Consider the following 23409-nt stretch of genomic DNA (forward strand, 5'->3'; position numbering starts at 1 on the left):
CTAGGCCTTCTGACTCTTCATCCAGTATTATTCCTTTTTCAGATAGCTAAACTTCTTGGAATTGGGTTTTTTATGTATTATAATCTCCTGTGACATTGTAAAAACATTATGAAATTCAATTGCGTCTTATTTCCATTGGGAGAACAGTCTCTTACATACCTAATACATCACTCTTATCTCTCTCAGACTCATTGCAGAATTTTATGTTATCAGTGTTTTGTTTTTCAGTCAATTTTTTTTTTCCTTTTTCTCAGGATCCTAGAAAACTTCTCTTCACAACTGGTAAGTTGTTACTCATTTCTGCTTCTGAAGATTCAGGGAAATCTTGGAAAATAAGCATCATCAAATTACACAGCATTTAGATATATGCTAAAATATAACATGGAAAATTTGCGTATGAGAACAAATGATTAGGAGTTCAAGCATAAAGTTGCAATGAAAACAGTCAGGGTTCAGATGAATGAAGAGTAAAAGTAAGCAAATGCATTTGCCTTTCATATATTCTTTCAAAGAAAATAACATAATGCCTTATGCTTATTGAGGGCCTGCTATGTGCCCACTGCTTTGGCAAGTACTATTGGAGATAATATATATGGACCAGTTCTCTGTCCTCAAGGGTTAGAAAGAAACACCAAGCACTCTGAGTGTCAGTGTAGTTCTTCTAATTCAGTAATTTAGTAGGATATTTTGTGATCTTAAAACCCATGGAAAAAGAGGAGAAACAGTCATTAAAATAAGTTATCTTTCTTGAAATGTCTTCTTTCTCATTTCTAATTTACTTTTCCTTCTCAAACATATTGTCCATGAAATCTCAGTATAGACTATTCATTTGTTAAAGCACATTTGAACATCTCAAAATTTTGCCCTGATGTTACTACAGTTCTTACTATTTTCTTCTTTTTCTCAACCTTACACTTATAATAATGAAAAGGAAACTGTATTTGAGGGATTTTTAACTTGTATTTCAGGGACAAGGATGATTGTGTAGCGGAAATGGTCTGTCATAAAGGCTTGGCTGTACTCCCTTATTAAGGATCAGAATTGCATATGGGACTGAGGCATGGCTCTGTCAAATGCATTGTTTTTCTTTTGAATCAATTTTATGATGAAAATAAGAATAATTGGGGTGTTTTCCCCCTCCATGTCGCAACTACATATTTAGATTGATAATATATATATATATTTTTTCTGCCTATATTTAGATTGATAATATATATATATATTTTCTGCCTATCAATGTATGATGCTTACCAGTTGCAAAGTACTCATTTCAGTTTTCTCTTTAGGAACACAATTTAGTTTTGTTTACAAATTTGCTCATTGAAAACATGTTTTTATTTAAGCCTTAAGAATTGGGTGAGAAGTAGAAAGGAGAAAAAGCAGAAAAACAAAACTTAATGTATGAATCAATGTATTTTTTGTTCATATGAATCATTTTAAGAGAAATAAACAAGAATTTTGTTTTAATATTATCTTGTGCAGCACAGAGTATAGTTGAAGACTTGGAACATTTGAAATGCTTGAAAAAGTTTAGTTTACAAAGATATAAGAGAATTTCTTATATGACAAAGATATTACATTAAGAAACTTAGTAAAATTAATACTTCTTTATAAGTAGGTGATCTCTCCACCTAGCTTGAAACATCATCATCCTATGTTCTTTCCCAGAAGTTCCCATGAGTGTATTGGGCTAGGTAAAGATGATACTTAAAAACACAAATTCCTGATTCCAGCCTAGAGAGAGTCCAGGTTGGGACCTGCCAATATGTTTTATTAACCTTTCCACTACTGTTTTACCCTTTAGTGAGCATCTCATTATACTCTTGAGCATAACTTCTCACCACTACCTACCTTTTACCTTTTACCTCTCTTACTCTCTTTTTTTCACCTGGTCAACTCTTACCTATCCTTTAAGTCTCAGTTGACACGCCTGTCATGCACAGATTTCTGCCAAATTTCACTAAGTAGAGTTGGTCTCTTCTTGCCCTGGGTCCCTAAAGATACCTAGTGAAAATACTATGAATAATTTATTTCCTTGCATATACTGTAGAATAATTATTACCTTACATATACTGTGTTTTCCACTCAAAGGTGAGCTTCTCCAGGGTGGAAAAGGGATGCCCGTAGGGCATGCAGAGAAAATATTTTGTGTGGCATTTCTGTCAATACAAACAACTTGAATTATCCAAAATCAGCATGTCAGCATCACTTTAGTGGCCTAGTTCCAAAAAATTTCATGAAAGAAGTACTGTGCTTGCCATCAGGAGTCATCTACTTCACAGGGACACAGACCCCCCCTTAAGTATGAGGCTAGAGCTCCTCAGGCATCTGGTCGACCCCACTGAATAGTAGCAAGTGAGAGAGCAAAGCAGAATCTAAGGATGGTAATGGGATGAGTGACACTGTTCACTTAGTCCAGCTTTGAATTCACTTAGTCCAGCTTTGAATTCACTTAGTCCAACTTTGTGTTATGAATACATCTCTGACTGAGTCTATTTCACAGCTATCTTTGAATATTGTCAGGCACAATACCTAGGAAGAATAAAGTTCCTTATGAAGAAATACATGCATGTTTTTAGATGTTCTGATGATAAAGCATATTTTCTATTAGTTGATATAGTTCTTGAATTTTAATTTGTTTAATGTTACATAGAGTCTTCTCTCTCTCTGTCTTTAAAAGTTTTTCCGTGTAACCTAGGCCTAAGAAATAAGGTTGTCTTGTAGAAAATAAAGCCTGTGGCAGCACAAGTGACATAAAATATGGGATTTAGACTCACTAAATAAGAAATGTTAAAGACATTTCAATTAAGAATTTATAGAATAAAATAAGTTTAATAGATTGAATTATTCAAACATTTTATAATGCTTACTACGTATCTCCAAATTTGGTAGCACTTGTGTGATGAGAATAAAATGCACAGTATCTAATTTTAATTAGAAAAACCCTCACAAACAAATACAATTATGTCTCCAATTATGTTCGTAAAAACAGGATAATGAATACAAGATGGTATATTTCTGACTATATCTGGGTATGGATGAAAATGATCTTTCAGTTTCATCTAGAAATGGCAATATAGTGCAATTATTCACTTGAAGGGCTCCTAATTAATTAACCTAATATGCATAGATAAAAGAGTAATAAGAGTAAACATAACAAGCATGTTTTTTCCTAAGGAAACAAATATAGGTTTTGCTTCATAACTTGAAGACTGAGAGTTCGCAGTGTACTTCACTTTGGCAAGTAACTTTCCCCGGTGAGCTTAGACTAGCTCAATAATTTCTAACCTGTGCTTCCTGACTCTTGGAATATGTGTGGTAATAGAGGCTAATTTATTGGGACTTGGCTGCGCTGTCGTCCAGCGCTAGGTTAGGATGCCCTTTGATGTACCTCGAAAACACTTAATGCTTAGCATTCTTTCAGCACTTAATACCCTATGTTGCAATTGCCCGCTTACCCTGTCTCCCACACTGGACTGGGATTTCTTTTAGAGCAGGATTCATTTTTTCCTCTAGCACTTAACAGTACAGTACAGATGCCTAGAAAATATTCACTGAATGGATAAAAGTCATTTATTTTTAAACTCTACTACTTGTTGCATAGATATTCTCTACAACATTCCAGATAATTGGTTGGCCAACCTGTTTGTTTAATTCCAGTAAAGAAAACCATAGCTTTTTTTTCTTTTTTTTACTGAAGTATAGTTAATTTACAATGTTATGTTAGTTTCAAGTAGACAACAAAGTGATTCAGTTGTACATATGTATACACGTATATTCTCTTTCAGATTCTTTTCCATTATAGGTTATTACAAGATATTGAGTATAGTTCTTTGTGCTCTACAATAGGTCCTTGTTGTTTACCTATTTTATTCAATATATATAATAGTGTGTATATGTTGATCCCAAACCCCTAATTTATCTCCCCCCCAGAATCCCCTTTGGTTTTTAAGTTACCCACCCCACCGTTTTTTTTTGACCACCATAATTGCAATTTTTTTTCATTGCTAATTTAAGTCACTTTTTCTTCTTCATTGCTCTGAGGTCTATTACTTTATAAATTACAAACTCTGTCCCTTTTGTACTTCTGGGAGACAGAAAGGAAAAATGAATTCTTTAGATAAAAAAGTTAACTTCATAAATCTGAAAGAACCTTAAGAAGCATTGAATTGATCCTCAGTTTACAGATGAGATTCAGTGAGATAGGGGTTTGGCGTAAGGGACACTAACAGGACCGCAATCCCAGAATATACATACATACCCCAGGCTGTCTGGGGCCTCTACTTCATGTTGGATTCAAATGACTGAGGTCAACTATTTCACCCTCTCTAAGTCTTTCCAGTTTGTTTTCCATGTTCTGCTCTAAAATGTGTGCTCTAGTTAAATGTTTGAGGAAGTATCTGTTCAACTTTACACTGGTTTCTTGACTTCAGTACTTCTCAGAAGCTTTACATTAATGTGCCCTGTGATTCTTCAAGGAATGGTTATAACCTTTTTGAGTAATATAAATTAATACCTCAAGGAATTAATGTTTAGATAATACCCTTTGGAAATTATAACTTTGTTCTAAACATACTCCGTTTTCTCAGGTGCCCTGATGAAATGATTTGCAGACATTCTGTAACTAATCTTGGCATGTTCAGGACTACATAGGAAACCTTGTGTGTAGACACAGTAGACATTCATGAAGCCTCAATAAAATTACTGGAAAGGCCTCTCCAACCACAAATTTTACATTTTAGTGAAATTAGTTGAAGCCAGAGAGACAGACCTCTTTTTTTTTTTTCTTTAAATTTATTCAGTTACAGTTGAAGCACTCTGAATTATACATATGTAAAGCATGCTACTTGATTGGTTTTGATATATGTGTACACATGTGAAACCATGATCAAAATCAAGGTAACAAATATGTCCATCATTCTGTCCTGCTCTCTACCCCTCCTAACTACAGATCTGCTTTCTATCACTAAAGAATGCTCTGAATTTTCTAGAATGTTGTATAAAAGAAATCATAGAGCTTATGTTTTTTCAGGTTTTTTTTGGTGGGGGAGGGCAGTCTGGCTTTTTTCACTAAGTCTAATAAATTTTGTGATTCATCTGTGTTGTCATGTATGCATAGGTATGTATCAGCGGTTCTTTTCTTTTTAAACTGCTGGTTAGTTTTCCAGGTACAGATAAACAATTATTTATCCATTCAGCTGTTGATGGAAATTTGAATTGTTTACAGGCCTTGAGTATTAAAAATAAAGTGGTTATGCACATTTTTGAACAAGTTTGGGGTGGATATATGTTTGTGTTTTGGGGGGGTAAATTCTTGGGAGTGGAAAGGCTTGGTCATTTTGTAGGCATGCTGTTCTTTTTAAACAGTGTTTTGCTGTGCTATTCGCCCTATCGTGTGAACTAGTGTAGTTATCTTGCTCTTCTCTTACCCCCTAGGAAGTAAGTACTCACCTGGGGCAATGGGAAAGGGAGTACCCTACGAAAGAAGTGTAGAGAAGAGATGATTTGGATTAGGCACATCTGGGAAAGGCAAGGATTGTTAGGCTTCCAAATCTTTGTATTGGGAAGAGTGAAAGGAGAGCATACTCCAGTATTAAGTTCCAGAGACCAACTGCCTTATTTCTCATGTGTCCCTTTACAAGTGGAAATTTGTTTCTATTGTACTGGGATTTCTGACGTTATTTTCCAATGATTCTAAACCTTCTGTGATCCTAATGGTGCACATCACTGTGGCTCTTATGTTGTCCGCAGCTTGTTTGCTTCTGCTGGTGGCTTACAGTCCCTGATGGTCCTTCTGTTTCATAGGTGGTTCCTTGTCAAGAAGAAGAGTGGGGGGATGTCTATACTTTTGGAGGCAGAATTGTTTCAATACCTTTTCTGCAAAGATTTAAGATGGAATCTCTCAGCTAGGTCATTTAGTACTTATTGTTGCTTGTATGATTATAAGAGTAAATAAAGGTGACTTACAGACAGAATCTTTTATTTGGTAGTAATAAGATAATAAGAAATGAGGCTATTGTGATTTTCACTCTTTGATAAACCGTATCACCTATTCATCTTGGACATGCTGTATGAGCTAACACTAGATTTGTAGCAATCTATTATGTCAGTATTAATATTGAAAATTGACATGTTTGCACACTTTAAAAAATGTTATGTACTATCAGAAGCACTGATTTCAAAATGTTTTCCATTCTGAGGGGAAATAAGCCTGCAAGTGTTCTTAAAACATGAACACTGTAACTTTTTTCTTCAAATTCACCATTGTTTGTTCTATACTCGAAGTTGCAGTTTTTAGAAAGGTTCAGGTTTTGTTTATTTTTTCTTGAAAATTATTCTAGATAGTGAAGCCCAAAAGAAATTATTTGACGTTGAAACTGAAGGAGCTACTAGTTTCCTTAAAGTGGGGAGGTGAGAGTAAGGAGGGTTTAGTACTATGGTGGAGAAAACCAAAACAACAAGGGAGTTGAATGTCAACCCTGTCCTGTTGTATTAATTACTGACTTTTGTTATAGTATGTACCTATAAAAGTATGCACATATTCACCATTCTGAGTAGAATATTTGAAAACACCAAAATGGACTCTTCTGTTAAAGGTGGAAAAGACTCTGCTTTGTCCTAAGCACCTTGAAACTTATGCTAATTCAAAAAAGGCTTTTTTAAGAGGGAACATACAAGGAGACATACAATTTGAATTGGGCTTCCCACAGATCAGCCTAGTACTTTGAATTTTAAGGTAATAACTTTTTGTACATTTTTTCTCAGCATGACTTAAGTTAAACATACTTATGTACATTTTTATAGTTCCTGGCCTGACAGGGGTCTGCATGGTACTGGTGCTATTCCTGATGATTACAGCTTCGACATATGCAATACGGTGAGTGTCAGAGCCATTATTTTGATGTTTCTTGGTCAGATTATTTAGACTTCCTTAAGATTATCTTCATTTTCATATGTAGAAAATGTCTTGATTAACCCGAATGTTTAGCCAATGCAATATTCTGGTTACTGGACTGTTCTGTGTAACTAAGAGGGAAATAGAGAGGCATTTCTAGATATCATTTCCTGTTTTTGAAAAATCTCTTTCTTTCAGTCAAATATTCTGGGTTGTAAGGAATTGTGTATGGAGACTTTCCAAATACATGTTCCAAAGTGGAATAAAAGGGGGTGGGGTGTGGCTTACTAAATATTAAAATGATTATGCTTCAGTAACTTAAAACAGGATAGGGAATTACTGTATTGTACACCTGAAACTAATATAATATTGTAAGTCAACTATACTTCAATGGAAAAAAAACAACCAGAATAGGACTTACTTGCAAAAAATGACCAAGACGTTGAACTAAATGATAGTAGACAGAAAGTGCTGTAAAAGACTTAGCTATATGTAAGAACCTGCTAAATAATAAAGGTGCCATTACAAACTTATGAGGAAAGTAAGGCTTAAGTGAATTAAATTCTAGATAAATTACAGAGTTTACTGTAAAAAATTATACCACTAAAGATTTAGAAGAAACTTTAAGTGGATATTTATCAGCTCTCATAATGGACAAGGAAAAATATAGGAAATATTTGGCTACCTAAAAATATGAAAACTAAAACTCCTGAATGTCAATATACATTATAAAAATTGAAAAATAAACATGCTATTGTGAAAATTATTACACTCATATGGAAGTAGTACATTCTTAAATTTGAATAGTTTAACCCACAGCAATTGAGAAATATACTATAGAAATGGGTAATTATTATGAACAGATAAGTCACAGAAGAATACAAAGTGAATAACACAAAAATGAAATAATACCTAATTCCACTTATACAAAATACTGAAGATGTATAAAGTGGAGTCTGGGTTTGGGGAAACAGGCCCTCCTGCACTATGATTGGGTTCGTAATTTATGAACATGTTTCAGAGAGCAATAGGTAGTGTGTATCAAAAACCTTACAAAATGTGTGTCCTCTGATGTCATAATTCTACTTCTAGAAATTTAGATTCAAAAAGAATCAGATCTGTGCAAAAAGGCATACATTACAAGGATGCTAATGATCTTGTTTATGATAGCAAAAACTGTGACCCATGTAAATGTGACTCTATTGGCTCTTGCCTAAATTGGGGGTCCCTAAAGTTTCTAGGGGTTGTTATCAGAATCATCTAAGCTTTTACGAATACCTGCCCACCACCCACAAGATTCTAATACATGAATATCTACCGAGATATATGAAATAAAATAACTGTTAGTCTTTTTACTTATCTCAAACATTCTAGGTTGTGTTTATTATACCCATTCCTCTTCAGACTCTTTGTCCTTCCCCAGGACAATAACACAAAGTGTTACTTTAAAGTTATACACTGTCCAGGAAGATAAGAGAAAATTTTAATGAACACTTATTTAGTTTATCTCCATCTGAGTTTCCTTTGAACTACTCTCAAAATATATATTGGGATAGAAACATTGGTTGTCTTAGAAGTCATTTGCAAATTGAGAATATTGATAAAAAGGACAGCAGAAGTACGTATTAGCAGACTATTATTGCCTGCACCTTCGCCTTACATCATAATAACTTTAATATAAACAGCTGATTTTAATTCTTTCTGTGTATCTTTATTTGAAATACAAAGAACCTTCAAAATGATAAAGCGTTACTTATAATTTTGGTCAGTTCTCTCTGCAGTGGTATGTTAATACTTTGATATTAATAGATAAATCTCAGACGAACTCATATTTTAACTTTCAGTTGTGACATGTATTTGAAAGGATGCACGATATTTTTAGTGAGATGGAGTGTAACGTGGAATTGAAATTAAGTTATTTGTTTTTTCAGAGTTTCTAACTATGACATCTTCTGGTACACTCATAATCTCTTCTTGGTCTTCTACATGCTGCTGATGTTACATGTATCAGGGTAAGTTTAAAAAAGTGTTTTTAAAGCTATGTGTGCCTAAAAATGGGGTAATAAAAGAGAAATCTATAGAAATTTTCATAGGAAATGGTAAAATTATTTGGTTACTTGGAACTGAGGGTAGTGTCAAGAGTGGAATAAATAGTTCTATTTTCGACATAGCATGTTTTAACGAAACTAGCATAAAAGTATATTAAAATGGAAAGACAGAGTTACTTCTCCCTCAATGTTGTAGTTTTTAAAGCCCCCTATAGTTATATCCTGATAAGCCCTAAAAGAAAGTGAGTAGGAACTGAAGAACTTCAAGAAGATATTTAGTGTTTGAATTTTCAGGAATTTATTATGTCTTGCTGCTGCAGAGTTTCTAACAGTGGAGTTACCAATTTACTAATATTTGCAGAGACAGCCAAAGATTTATAAGACCCAAAGACAAGGATCTGTCAAAAACACCAGAAAATCACAAAGGGAAGAGAGATAGCATCCCAAGTTGTTACAAAGGATTTACCCCAAATACTCTGAAAAGTATGTGGACCCAAGCAGTATACTCAAATGTATGGCGCTTAAAATAATTCATTAGGTCAGAGGATGTAAATAAATAATATATTTTTGTGTATGTATATGTCTGCATGTTTACAGAGTGGACCTGTGGTTTTGTCTTGACACTCATACTAATATGACACAATAGGCTATTGTCTGGCATCAGGTTCACTTGGTTTAGTAGAAGGATACAGGACAGGAAACATGGAATGTCAACAGGATAATGTCAGGTGCTTCGTCAGTAGGGCTCCCTCTAGATGCACAGTGACCATTTTCCACCTTCTCTCCCTTACCTTGCATGTAGTAACTCAGTTTTAAGATGAGGAGACCATATGGATACACAAGGACTACCTTGCCTTGGGAAGGCTCATGCCCCACAGGAACCAGTCTCTTGGTAACAGTCCAAGTCTCCTCAAGGGATGCCCTCAGTTGCTAGAACACACTGCATCTGGAGGCTGAGGTCACTCAGTATCCTCCAGGTCCAGATGCTTTCCATCAATAATAATCAATGCTGGCTGGTAACACAGCTGGCACTCCCTGTTTATCTTAACTCAAAATGTTTCCAGGGAAACAGTATTTGGAGAAAAGTTCAGACCTGCTGTTAATTTTTTCTTCGGAATGTTTTCTAATGTACTTTGTCAGTACAGTAAATCTTATCCATAAATTATATAGTTATTTCAAGGTGCATGTTCAAAATGTTGTTCCCCCAGTTTTGGAGGCCATTGATTTAGACATCAGTATTATGTGGATCTCTGTCTCCTACGTCCCGGTTCAATTTGTTCTGTATCATGGTTCTAGAACATATAATTGTAGAGCATTAGACACATGGCCACACATAATCCTGACTTCCAGCTAGCCATGGCTGCCACACAGGGAAGAGGGCCACAGTCAGTGGAACCTCTGGGTTCTGTTCTTTTCCCTTTGTGGGGCTAACACATTCTGTAGAGCATTAGGACACCGAGAAAGCCCTTGGTAGAGAAAATCTGCTTTATATTCTGTTCTGTAAATGGCTTGCATGCCTGTCCAGGGCTATTATCATAAAAATAGACTGTGAGTAAACAGACGTGCTACTAATGATAATACTAATTTAAAACATTTGCAAAGTGCTTACTATATGCCAAGCATAAATTCAAAATGATTTAGATGATTTATATTATTAAAGGATTATAGTTTTATAAGGATAAATAATATTGTTAAACCCTTTTTGTGGGTGGGAAAACAGATTTAGAGAGAGTACATAATTTGCTAAAGTTTGCTTAACTGATGTATCCTGGATTCAAATCCAGGCATTCTGACTCAAAAACTTATATTGTTATACTTTTTTTTTTGAGAGTTCAGTACTTCTAAGAATTTGGTCTTAAGTTTTTTTAAAAAGGTTAATATCTTGATTTATCTGGAATTGTTCTCTCTTCCTCTCTCTCTCTCTAGCTATAACAGATGAGAGAAAAATATAATAATTTGTTAGTATAATTAGTTATGCATTCTTTTGCCTTTATGTTGTACTAAATTAAAACTGAGAAAATCTGTTTCTTTGTAATTCAAAGTAGAGTTATTTTTCAAAGTTTCAGGAGTTCTAACAGGCTTCTGAAGGTAAAGAGAGTATTAAGAGTCCTTTCTCCATTTTTTTGGAAGTAAAAGAAGATATATTTAAAATTTGATTTTACTTCTGTAGAACAGGAGTCATAAACAGAAAGTGACTTTATTTTATGTAAAGAAATAACCAAAGACATCAACAGAATGAGTTAAATATAATCACTCTATTATACCAACGGAATTAATAGTTCTTTACATATGATTGATAAAAATGAAGAAAACAATTATTAAAATACTGAAATAACTGTTGTGCAACAAATATACAATACTCTAAGCTTTCTATAGTGCACATTTTTTATAAAGTTTAATTTTTTAAATTGAAGTATAATTGGCAAATGAAATTGCATATATTTAAAGTGTACAAGTGAATTAACACATCTATCATTTCACATAGTTTCCTCTTTTTTTTTTTCTGGTGTGAACTTTTGAGATCTACTCTCTTAGCAAATTTCAAGTATACAATACAGTATTATTAACTGTAGTCACCATGCTGTACACTAGATCCTTAGAACTTATTCATCTTATAACTAAAAGTTTGTAACTCTATGAAGTTTAATTTTTAATAAAGCTACATAGATTATGCTTCTGGTGTAGGAAAAATTATTACTGATAAATCTTACAGCTTTCTTAAAATGGAACATTTCTCAAAATGTTCCTTTTTATCTTTAAAGGATCTATCTACAAGTAAATCTATTGAAGCTATTATTTGTGCCAATGTAGAAGACTTAGACATATCTTTATTTATGAAATACCTTGATAATGTCATTCTCTAGCTTTTGGTTATACAAGTAAAGTGCAGCTATTCAAAACAAGCTTCTTGAATTTATATTGAGATTTCTGTTAAACGGTATGCTTTAGGTTTGAACAGAAAAGCACTATATGTTGGGCATTTGCTTCTTTCTCTCTCAATGTGGTAAGTACTATAATAAGGTATGAAAGAACGATATAATATATGATACTTAGTCTCCCAGAATTAGTAATTGGTTTGACATTAAAAAAAAGAGTTGAAAGAGCTAAAGACAATTTTAAACTGCATAATTTCCAAGTGTGAACATATTTTATTTTCAAGAATTCTGGTAGCCTAGAGAATTGAAGGATCAATGTGGGCTAGAAATTTTAGAAAATTTTTTACTTCAACAATGAAGCAGTTTGAAATTGTCGACTGGTTTCCTTATATAAGCAGACTTCTGTAGTAAGGAGGAACAATTTCTTCATATGATTTTCTAAAGTCAATTTTATTTTTATAGTAAATATATAATTGTGAAAAGCCCGTTCTGTTTTTGGAAAGCTCTCACTTTCACAAAGTCATTTCTCTTTTGAAACAGAATCTATTTTACTTTAATTTCTACCCAATGATTTAAAAGTCTGTGACTCTGGAGGCCATGGAAATTGAGTTCTTCTCCTTCTTTAAATTCTGTTCCTCTGTTACTTTCTCCTTTGACTAAATTAATAGTTAATATTCATTGAGTACTTATCTTACTAATGGTTGATTTCATTAAGTCCTCCCAACAACTCCGGTAAAATTTGCTGTTATTATTATTATTATTATTATCATTATTATCATTCCCATTGTCCAGGTGAGAGAACAGGGGCACTGAGAGGTGAAGAAACTTGCTGAAAGTCATGGCTAGTAAATAGAAGAGCTTGGGTTTGAACCCACGTATCAGATTCCAGAGCCCACATTCCTAACCAGTAAATCAAACTGGCTACAGTTTGGCATGGCTTCCCTGTATCCTTTTCAGATCTGGAAACCAAAATTAAATACGGTGTTCTTGGGGTATGCAATCTATATCGGCAAAGTGGAAGTCTTACCTTCTTTGCTCAAAATATTACAACTCAGTATTATTTAGGATCCAATTATCATGTTCCACGATTATGCATGCCTTTAGCTTAACCTAGTTTTCATTCCTATTACCTATGTTTTAGGTTTTTTTCATTAGTATAAGCAATTGTATTGCATGGCACCCTAAAAAACCCACATTTCATATACGCTAAATTCAGATGTTCTATCAGTGTTCAAATAGATCTTTAAAATACATTAATTTTGGGCTTCCCTGGTGGCGCAGTGGTTGAGAATCTGCCTGCCAATTCAGGGAACACGGGTTCGAGCCCTGGTCTGGGAAGATCCCATATGCCGCAGAGCAAGTGGGCCCGTGAGCCACAACTACTGAGCCTGCGCGTCTGGAGCCTGTGCTCCGCAACAAGAGAGGCCGCGATAGTGAGAGGCCCGCGCACCGCGATGAAGAGGGGCCCCCGCTTGCCACAACTAGAGAAAGCCCTCGCACAGAAACAAAGACCCAACACAGCCATAAATAAAATTAATTAATTAATTAATTAATTAATTAATTTTAAAAAAATACATTAATTTTTTTTTTCCTGGGAGGTCAGTATAACATGGCAATTAAGAGCTACATCACTTAATAGCTGTATGACCTTGCCAGATAATTTGCCCTTTCTTTTTCATCTATTTTATGGGATTAATAATAAAATATCTATATCATAGAGTTGTCTCGTGTTTAAATAAGTGAATGCAGCCATGTAGGCAGAATATAGATATACTCAATAAATGTTAGCAGGAAAAAAAATTATACTGGTACTAATACTAATAACTGTGTAAGGAAGAAACTCCACATTTAATTTGTTGAAGAATCGTTTTTGTTTTGATAAAGACACTGCACTTTTGAAGAGCCCAGATTTTCCGATCAGCAAAGTAATTTGATAAACATATAATGAAAACTGCTTAGCAGATCAAAAGAATAATCCTAAAGGGCAACAGTTTTTATAATGTTGTTAGGTCTCAAAGGTTCAACTGATTTTAATGATAAAGGTTTATTTTGGGATTTGCAAGACAAGCCTTCCCCTGAGGAATTTTTTTTCTGATTTTTAATACACCTTTCGAGGAGGTTGCCATTTGTACACTGTCCTGAAGATATTTCAATTCAGAAGACATTCAGAAAAAATTTTTAAAAGCCAAAAATGTTTCCTCTTTCCAGACATGAATGTAACTGTCCGTTTCTTTCTTCATTTTCATTTGAAAAACTCATCAGGAGGCGAGATATACTGCCATTCTCACTTACTGATAAAAGGGTATTGGAGGGAAAAGCAATTATGAATGTCACAGAGTCTCAGCCCAGAGCCTAAGCCCACTCCTTTGAAAGGCATGTGGAGGGAAAGCATCGTAAATGAGATTTGACACCCTAGCCTTTCAATTTTAAGACAGTCAACACCCCCACTGGCTTTAGCTCTCGGAAGTGTTGCGTGGGTAGTAATTGTATTTTATTTTTTATTTACATAAGAGAGGAAATATAATGTGAGAATTCTGGGAAAGAAAGGGGGAAGGTCCTTCTCAAATGTGTAGATGGCAGTGAGAGCCAAACAATAGTGAATAACTGAGCCAGCTGGACTTCCCAGACTATATTTTGTTACAAAAATGAGACCTGGATTATTCTTTTAAACAGAGCTTTCTGCCATTTGGGACTACTGCTGACAAGAGTTCGTTGTAGAGCATGATTTATATTCTGCTTGAATCATTTTTTTCAGAGAATTTAAAAAGAATGGTTTTCTAGGTGCATGTTTCTAAAAACATTTGTTCTTTAAACCCGAGGAACACAGTGAAACTCCTTTGTCAACAATGACAATGAACCAGAGGCGCTGTCAGCTTCATAGGTATTGAAACTCAAGAAATTAACCCGAGGTAGACAAATACTTATGAGATTAGGCTTATTGTGTTGGTTTATCTTCCCTCTACTATGCCCTTAGGAGGAGAAAATTAAGAATATACTCTTGGGGGATGGAGGTATTTATGCAATATAGTTAAGTGTTAGAAGTTGCCGATTCCCAAGAATCGTCTCTTTTAGAAGCACTTGTACTGAGGGCTCCTTTTACCCACACTGTTGTGGAAGGAGGAGGGGCTTGTGGGATTTTCCTACTGGGGAGAGGCACCAGCTCTTCTTAGAATGTCAAATGGAAACTTGGTGAAGCCAAGGGAAAGGAAGGCCCAGAAGCTGTATGCTAAGCCAAAAGTACAGAATATTAAACACTATATAAAACCTTAGGTAAAAGGGAGAAAGTCAGGTTATAGCTGAAGTTGTAGTTGAATAGTAGAAAATTCCAGTGTTCTCTGCAGCCTACCCCCATTACGCATCTGCGAGTTGCAGTATGAAAGAGAAAAGAAAATATAGCAGAGTGACATATCCTAGGTAAATTATTGTGTTTTTGAGGGTAGGACTGTTTCTTACTTATCTTCATCCGTGGAATCCCTTTCATCATCGATCCTAAGTCATCATTCACTCAGTGTTTGCTGGATTACATGGAACTGTATTAATTGGCTTTTAGCTAGGAATGTGTTATTCTTCTAGGCCCTTCCAATTTTCCTCAAATATTAAAGTATTGCAGATAGCAATAAAAATAATCTGTGTATTTATTTAAATGTAACTTGGATTACCATTTTGGGCCTGTCACTTACATTTAGTGTTATCTAGGTAATAAGTTATTTTGGCAACTGGAATATCAATTCCTGTGCCTGAAGAATTAACTTTTAAGTCTTAACTATTTTCATTGTATTGTAGACTGGCACATTTTTGCTGGAGATTTTTGTGTGCTTCTGTGGCTAAAAATTCTTTGGATCATGGAGGAAAATTTTTCATCTCTTTTTATTTGTCTTCTTTCACTTTTTTGGTTTTTTAATTTTTTACTTAAAATATATAGGGTGAATAAAATTCCTGAGGAATTAAGTCTTTGTTATGTGGAATTCAAATCCCCCTCCCATAATATTTACATATTCTCCATATGTTAATAAATATAGTGTTCTGTACAACTATTATCTTTAGACATGTATGTGTTTTTTCCCATTTCTAATTTCCCATTCATAGGATTAATTTTCCTTCTTGTGTAAAAAATGATTTTTCTATGTAATAATTCCTGACTAAAGTCTTATGATTTATTTATTTTTGCTGATATTTTATCCTGAAAGCCAGGTAGGGGTGGGAATTGAGATCGTGGGGTATTTTCTCCCATAAGGATGCCATTTGTACAGATAGAGATGTGTAGTATATTTGAAGCATTTTCATGTAAATGAATTAATTTATGCTATAAGCTATACTTGTTAATGAATTTTTAGTCTTCTAAACTGTGAGTTAACTTTCTCCCCACTTTGAGGATAGAGGTAGTGAGCTTCAGCCCAAATACTTTCTCACATAATTTTAACCTCAGTTTTTCTCCTGGGACCTTATTTATAATAACAAGTGGTTCTGGCTAGAGGTACAGGGTGAGAAAGTTGGGGAGGAAGGAGAAAGAACTAGAGCTAAATTTATTGTAAGAAATATTTTCAGTACATTAGTGTTTTTTCTGAAATGTGGAGTAATCCTTTTCTCTCCCACTGCCCTTTTAGTAAAGCCTGAAAGCAGAGGAAATAGTAACAAATATTAGATGCTTACATATTTTTTCCTTCCCAAGAGATCAAAGTCCTTTCCTTTATGTACCTGTGAAGTAGAGGGTAACAGGCACTGTCTCTCTCTTTCAGCTGAGAAAACATATTAAAATGACCTATTTTACTTCACACACTTAGGGAAGGTTGGGATCTTGATCCTAGGTCCTTAGACTCCAAGGCTTTGTTTTGCCAGCTGCATAGTGTCTGTGGCAGGGTGCTTAATTGCAGGGCTCACTGCAAAATGAAAACGCGGGGCCCTTTGATAGAAAATTATTAAGCATTTCAAGATGATGGCAACAGAGCATTGAACCAATTACAGTGCCTTTCTAAGATCAGGGTCCCGTGAGAGCACACAGGTCACACACCCATGGTGCTAGCCCTGTCTGTGTGGCCCAGTCTCGTACCTTGGGCATCACCACCAGCAAGAGCTAGACACGATACGTGCTCCAGTCAAGCTGCAGGTTGCGAGTACACTCAGGTATCTGTAGCAAGAGCCCAGCAAAGAATGCAGAGGCAAGTATCTGGCAAGAATCTGGCTAGACCCGACAAAGTGGGGGTGAGAGTAGAAGCTTTGGTTGGATGGGTATCCGATGCTTAGGGTTTCCCTGAGGCACGCTGGATCCTTAGTTTAGGAAAGCACTCTATTTCTAGACGCTGCTAACAGATAGCCTTGACTCTCTCGATGACTTGTCTACCTAGGTTAGGATGGGCTCAGGTTCAGGGCAGGGCTGAGATCTCAGGTTGGACTTTGCGGTACTCAAGGGTGAAGAGGGGTGCTGTAAGTTGCAGACCTATTTAATGCTGTTCCCTGCGAAACTGAATGAACACACATGGTTTATTTTACTAAATGCCATTTGCTAAAGTCTAGACATCTTTATTGAAATTAGAATGAGTTCAAACTAACTTCTGTGTTTGTTAAAACCGGGTGACTCTTCAATCACGTGTTTCAAAAATAACCACAACAAACAATTGTTTATATACTTCTAGCCATTTATTAATCCATTCAGTGAATATTTATCGAACACTTGTTACAGATTATAGGCACTGTTCTAGACTCCGGAAAAATAGAGGCACAGGACAAATCTTTGACCTTAAGTAGTGTATATTCTAGCGGATTCCTCAGAATCCAGTGAATTCCAGTGGGTTTTGCAATATTGAATTTGGATGTATTTTCTTAAGCTCTTTTTTTGTACTTGAAGCAAAGTAAAAAGAATGGTCAGAAACAAGTTGTTATATTTTTTCTGTAAAGAAAAGAAATATTTTGTATGTTATGGAATACAAGGTAAAAAATAGATTCCTCATGGGACAAGGATTTTTTTCTCCACTTTAAAAAAGGATTAAAATCACCACAAACATAAAGGTCTCATAAGCAACACTGCATTTGTTAGAAATTTGTAACTTGCAGTTAAAGTAGATATGATTTTGTGATTCTCTTTTTGGCAGGCATAGTGTTTTGTAATATTTAACTTTTGCCGTAAAAAGTTCTTATGATTTCTATGTTTTAACCTGGTAGGATTTATTCTGTGTACTATATTATTTTCTATGACTTTGTCACAGCCAGGCATTAAAAAATAGTAGTATAACTATAATGCCTAGGGAGGAAAAAAGGAAAGAAAGAAAGAAACCTATTTTGTGGAAACACTGTTGAGTGTTGAAAGCATATCTTGAAATCCTTATGAGTGCAAAAACAGTAGTGTCCACAACTATGTGTTTTGATACACCATAAAATCCTTGATCTCTCATGATTGAAGAACGCTAGACATTCCAGAGATACTTCAAAATCTCTCTTTTAGAACATAATGCAATATACCTAAAATAAATTAGTAATAAGTGTTCCTATTCCCACATAGGCCATGTGCCTCCTTCCCCAATCCCCTGCCACATCACTGTCTTAATTTGGCAATATTCTCTGCTTACCATTCACTAACATCTTTTTCTTTTTTTTCACTTTCAAATGATTTTTCATTTAATTATGAAAGGTACAACAATATAAGAATGTTCCCTTTATTTTAACTTTTAGATGCACTTGCTGTATTCAAACAAATTATGTAGTTATTATTTGCTTTTAAAATCAATTCACTAGAAACGCACTGAAGACTTACTACGTGCAAGAAACTTGCTGGAGGGCTGATGAGATTTGGCAGTGAGTGTGGTTATAAGGGGGATATATAAATGCACAAGATATTATCCCTTCTACTAATTTGGGAATAAACAATGTGCTTTTGTTCATACTACTCCCTCATATTGGAATGCCATTTCCCTAGTCTCTAACATTGGAATCTCCACATCCTTCAGTTACTTCCCCGTGAAGCCCTTTCCAGAATGTCATAATCAGAGTTCATCATCTCTATGTACTCTCCAGGGGTCACTATACATCTATATAGCATTACTCATTTTGGTTTTTAGTTGTTGTTTTTGCTTTCATGCCTAATTTTACCCATTAAAGTCGTGCTATTCAATTTAGATTAATTACAATGAAATAATATGAAAAATTCCATTTTTTGCCTGCACTACCACGTTTCAATTGCTCAGTAGCCACATGTGGCCCATGGCTGGACAGCACAGATTTAGACCATTTCCACCACCACAGAAAGTTCTGTTGGATAGAAGTGCACTAAATTCTAAGCTTCTTAAAGACAGAGGCCATATCGTTTAAATTAATAAGTTTCAAAACTTAAATAATAATAAATGTGAAATAGGTATATCTCAGTGGTGATGTGGGGCAAGGAAGAAGATCAGGATTATTCGTCAGATAGATACAGCTGTGCATTATTTAAAGTGTTAATTAAAGTGGGCTCTGTTGTATTTGAAAAGATTGCATTAAACTCTAAAGAAAGACAAGTATGTTATGTTTGCTGAAATAAATATAGGTACTAGGGATTCAAAGAAATCACAAAGACCACATGTAATATTGAACTCAGTTTTAACAAATGTGGTCACAGTGAAGTAATTGGATTAAAAAGATGATATCTGATTTTTATCTATCAATCTAATATCTATAATATCTAATATACATTCCTATTCAAAATTCTTCAGAGTAAAATTATTTTATGGACTTGAAATATAATTTTTAAAGAAATATTATATTCTAGGGTTGCAAATTCTAAGAATTTCTTCAGTAGTACCAAGGAAATTTCTAAAACTTCTAAAAAGTTCTGCACCAGTACTAAAAAAGTTTTATTTTTTACTAGTACAATGAAAAAGTAAGTTACTGCATTTATTTGAACTTGAAAAATAACATAAAATTATTGGTTTGGTAGAAATATACTACCTCCTTTTCCAGATATATAACCATGTAGAGCCATAAAGTTTATTCATTCATTGCACACATTGGCCTTCAATTTCAGAATATTGTTCATAAGTAGAATGGGAATTCTGCAGGGAGAGCAGGTCTAGTACCTGGGAAGGTGTATGGCCTTTGTACTCTCTGACTTGGCTACTGACTGACAGTGTGGTCTTGGGCAGATAAATTAACAGTTCTGAATGTTTTCACTCATTCTGAGATGGGGCTACTGACCTTTACCACACAAACGTATTATGAAGTTTGTGGAAATAGGTATTGAAACATCAAGTACCTGTCTGGCATGTACTACCTATCCTTCCAATACTAAGTTCAATACCTGCCAGTGTCCTTCCTTTTGAACCCGTCAGTATCTTTACCGCCTAATTTATCCAAAAAACCCAGAGATTCCATGCTTGATTTTTTTCTGATGAATGATATTTTTTGTTTCTTATCATTGTTTGCCTGTAGATCTTTTCTCTCTTATCCATGTTTCTTCAATGGCAACAATTACAATCTGAGACAAAGAAAAGACCATTTTAATGGGCATAGACAGAGGTAACCTATGCCATTAAGCTTGATAATAGCTTAAAATAACATAAAACTCTCAAAATTAAAAGTGATTTTAGAATATTATATGCTACTTTATGTACCAAGAATAGCAACATTGTTTATTTGATTGGGCTGTCCTGAAGGTTTGTACTGCATAGTAAAAACATTTGTCATTCTAAGGACCATTAGCACATGGGGTGATGTCCACCTGAATGCTGTGATGACTTAGGAGAAGGAATAAATAACATTTCTTTGCCTGATGTGAAGCAGCCCCTTCACACACACACACACACACACACACACACACACACACACTCTCTCTCTCTCTCTCTCTCTCTCTGTCTGACCTAATTTCCAGGCTTTTGTTCTTTTTGAACCCCTTCTCTTGATGTCTACTTCTTTAACCAACTGATTTGCTATGCACAGTATAGGTTTTTGGAGTGAGGGAGCTCAGGTTTCTGAATCCCATGCTTTGACTACTACTCAATTAATCTCTGACCTAAACAATAGCCTTGTGTTTCTCATCTGTGTAATGGGAATAAAAACACCTGGTATGTTATTTTGTTTTGAAGTTTAAGTGGGAAATAGATGTTTACAAAATTCCTGACATACTTTCTTAATACATATTGATCTTCCCCTCCCTTACCTTTTCAAAGGTATGTTGTGAGGATCCAATGATCCAATGAACTAACATGCTGTATAGTAAGAGGTGAAGAGCTTAGACTTTGAGTCAGACCAGTGTTCAGATCTTGGCTCTGCCACTTATTAGCTGTGTGACCCTAGGGTATTAATTTATTAAAATAGTTTCTTAATTTGTAAAATGGGAATAATAATTTGTATTTCATGTAGCTGTGGTGAGGGTAATGTGAAATGTATACAAATTGCTCTGGACTGGACCTCATGTCTTCTATACATTACTAAGCTCTTATTAAATCACTCAAATTATTATTTGTGGTCTGAGTTATGTTCAGCTTCTCTAAAGATATCTTCTAAACTGCATTTTAAGTTTTTGGAGGGTTAGGGGCCAGATCTGACTATCTGTAGCACCACCTAGGATAGTGCCAGTTGCATTATGCCAATGTTTGTTCAACTTAACAACCAATAGAAAAATATGCTCAAGATTTTTGGCCTGCCCACCCATCAGCCACTACCCTTGGGATAGTTAATTAGAGCAACAGGTTTGGGTAACTCATTACTTGTAATAAAAGCTGCATCAAATTAATGGATTTTTCAAGTATTAAAATGGCACAATTGTATTATATGACTAGAACTCTATAAAAGATTATGTACTTGGCTCACATTTATATAATATGCATTCATTTATTCCATACCTAGGCTATATCTACTGCATTACTGAAAAAAAAAATGTGTGTGTGGTCTACCATGGATGTTATGTAATACAGCCACTACTTAGATGCTCCTGACGTGTTCTCTGTGCTCTCCAGTGACTTCATAATGACTGGTTTTAGGGAAGAAAGTAAAATAAAGTGAGGAGAGAAAGGGAATTGAACATAAGCAAAAGGGGTAAAAGGGAGAATGATCAGGTTGAGTAGATGGTACATTCCACCAAAGACTCCCTTAGTCATTGCTAAGTCATTGACCTATTTAGTATCATTTTTCTTGTTATAGTTTTTGTTGTTTGAAAATATCATCCTTGTAATATATCATTTGTAAAATTATAGCTGTGGTGAACTTAAAGATGTACTTTTTTAATGTACTAAAATTGATTATTTGAGAGCATGAAGGGTAATTTAAAAACACACTCAGACAACGAGGAAAAATAATTTTGGAAACCAAAATTTTAATATCTCAAAATTAAACATTTTCAATGCTTTTCAAATTCTTACTTTTTTCTTCAAGATTTGCTTATGCAAAAAAAGATTTTTTTTTTTATATAATCTATGGTTTCATGCACTATCCCTGTGAGGTAGATGTTACTTAACTCCTTGTAAGAAATAAAGAGCACAGAAAGTTGAAGGCTTATCTTAAGTCTCACAAAATATGAAATAATAAGAATGGTATTTTAGGGTTTTAAGTTCTCCATCCTGATTCATTATTTTGAGTCCTTTATGTGGTCCTGTTTATGGAGAAATTGAAAAGTAAGCAGGTTTAGGGCCTGATTGCTGTGTATTGTTTTCAGATCACAGGAGATGCAAGCTTCTAATTTCTGTTATTATGTTTGTTTAACGTTTCTCTGTAAATCAACAAGGCTTGTTTTATCTAGTCTTAGCCAAATCAAATATGATCTCCATACTTTTCCATTTGTGTTTGAAATTATAGTGAAAGTACTCATCATTATGGTGTTTATTGAAGTGAAAACTTGTATGTGATTGTATGAATGCCTAATAGACTTGAAGTAAAGACTGTCAAATTCAAGAATATTTGGAAAGATTGCATGTGTCTTCTCTACCATGTATTTGTGGCATTTCTCGGGGGGGGGTCTAAATTTTTTTATTTAGTTCCATAGTAAAGAATTTATTAAAAATTTTAAGATTTCTCAATTGCTTTTAAGTAAGATATATGAGAAGCATTTTTTTTGATAAATGCTATGTAAAGTTAACAAGAAAATAAGGTTATTTTCTTGTACTGTGTTCTCTGATTTCAATCTCTTTTTCATCTCCTTGTTTTTATTTTTCTCTTAACTTTAGAGGGCTGCTTAAGTATCAAACTAATTTAGATACGCATCCTCCTGGCTGCATCAATCTTAATGGAACCCGCTACCAGAATATTCACTTACCAGAGTATCTCTCAGAACATTTTCATGAATCTTTCCCTGGAGGATTTTCAAAACCAGATGAGCTTACCCAGAACACATTTGTGAAGATTTGTATGGAAGAGCCCAGGTTCCAAGCTAATTTTCCACAGGTCAGATTAATTCTATGTCTTTACTGGTCTCTGCAAAGTCCATGTTTCCATAACAATTGATCAACATTGTATTTAGACATGTTTTTGAAGGTAATGAAGCAATTATTCTTGCAGAAGAGAATGTTTCAGGATGTTTCAATAGCAAGTTAGTACCTATTGTTTCATTATAGGTAGCCAACAGCTCAACGAGAAAGACCTATGATATTACAGAATATAGAAAATCCTTGCTTAACTGATCATATGATCTTTG

At 34.6% G+C, this 23409-nt stretch overlaps 1 protein-coding gene across 3 annotated transcripts in view; it reads left to right on the forward strand.

Moving 5' to 3' along the window:
- NOX4 (NADPH oxidase 4) overlaps nucleotides 1-23409 on the forward strand; it is a 145968-nt gene that overhangs the window by 34206 nt on the left and 88353 nt on the right. For all 3 annotated transcript variants that reach the window (XM_082410173.1, XM_082410174.1, XM_082410175.1), the window contains 4 exons: nucleotides 255-282; nucleotides 6805-6877; nucleotides 8827-8907; nucleotides 22943-23159. In XM_082410173.1, the coding sequence (XP_082266299.1) occupies nucleotides 255-282; nucleotides 6805-6877; nucleotides 8827-8907; nucleotides 22943-23159 (399 nt within the window). The remainder of the gene's footprint in view (nucleotides 1-254; nucleotides 283-6804; nucleotides 6878-8826; nucleotides 8908-22942; nucleotides 23160-23409) is intronic.

The sequence above is a fragment of the Balaenoptera physalus genome (assembly GCF_965194825.1).
Source record: "Balaenoptera physalus genome assembly, chromosome: 10".
Taxonomy (NCBI): Eukaryota; Metazoa; Chordata; class Mammalia; order Artiodactyla; family Balaenopteridae; genus Balaenoptera; species Balaenoptera physalus.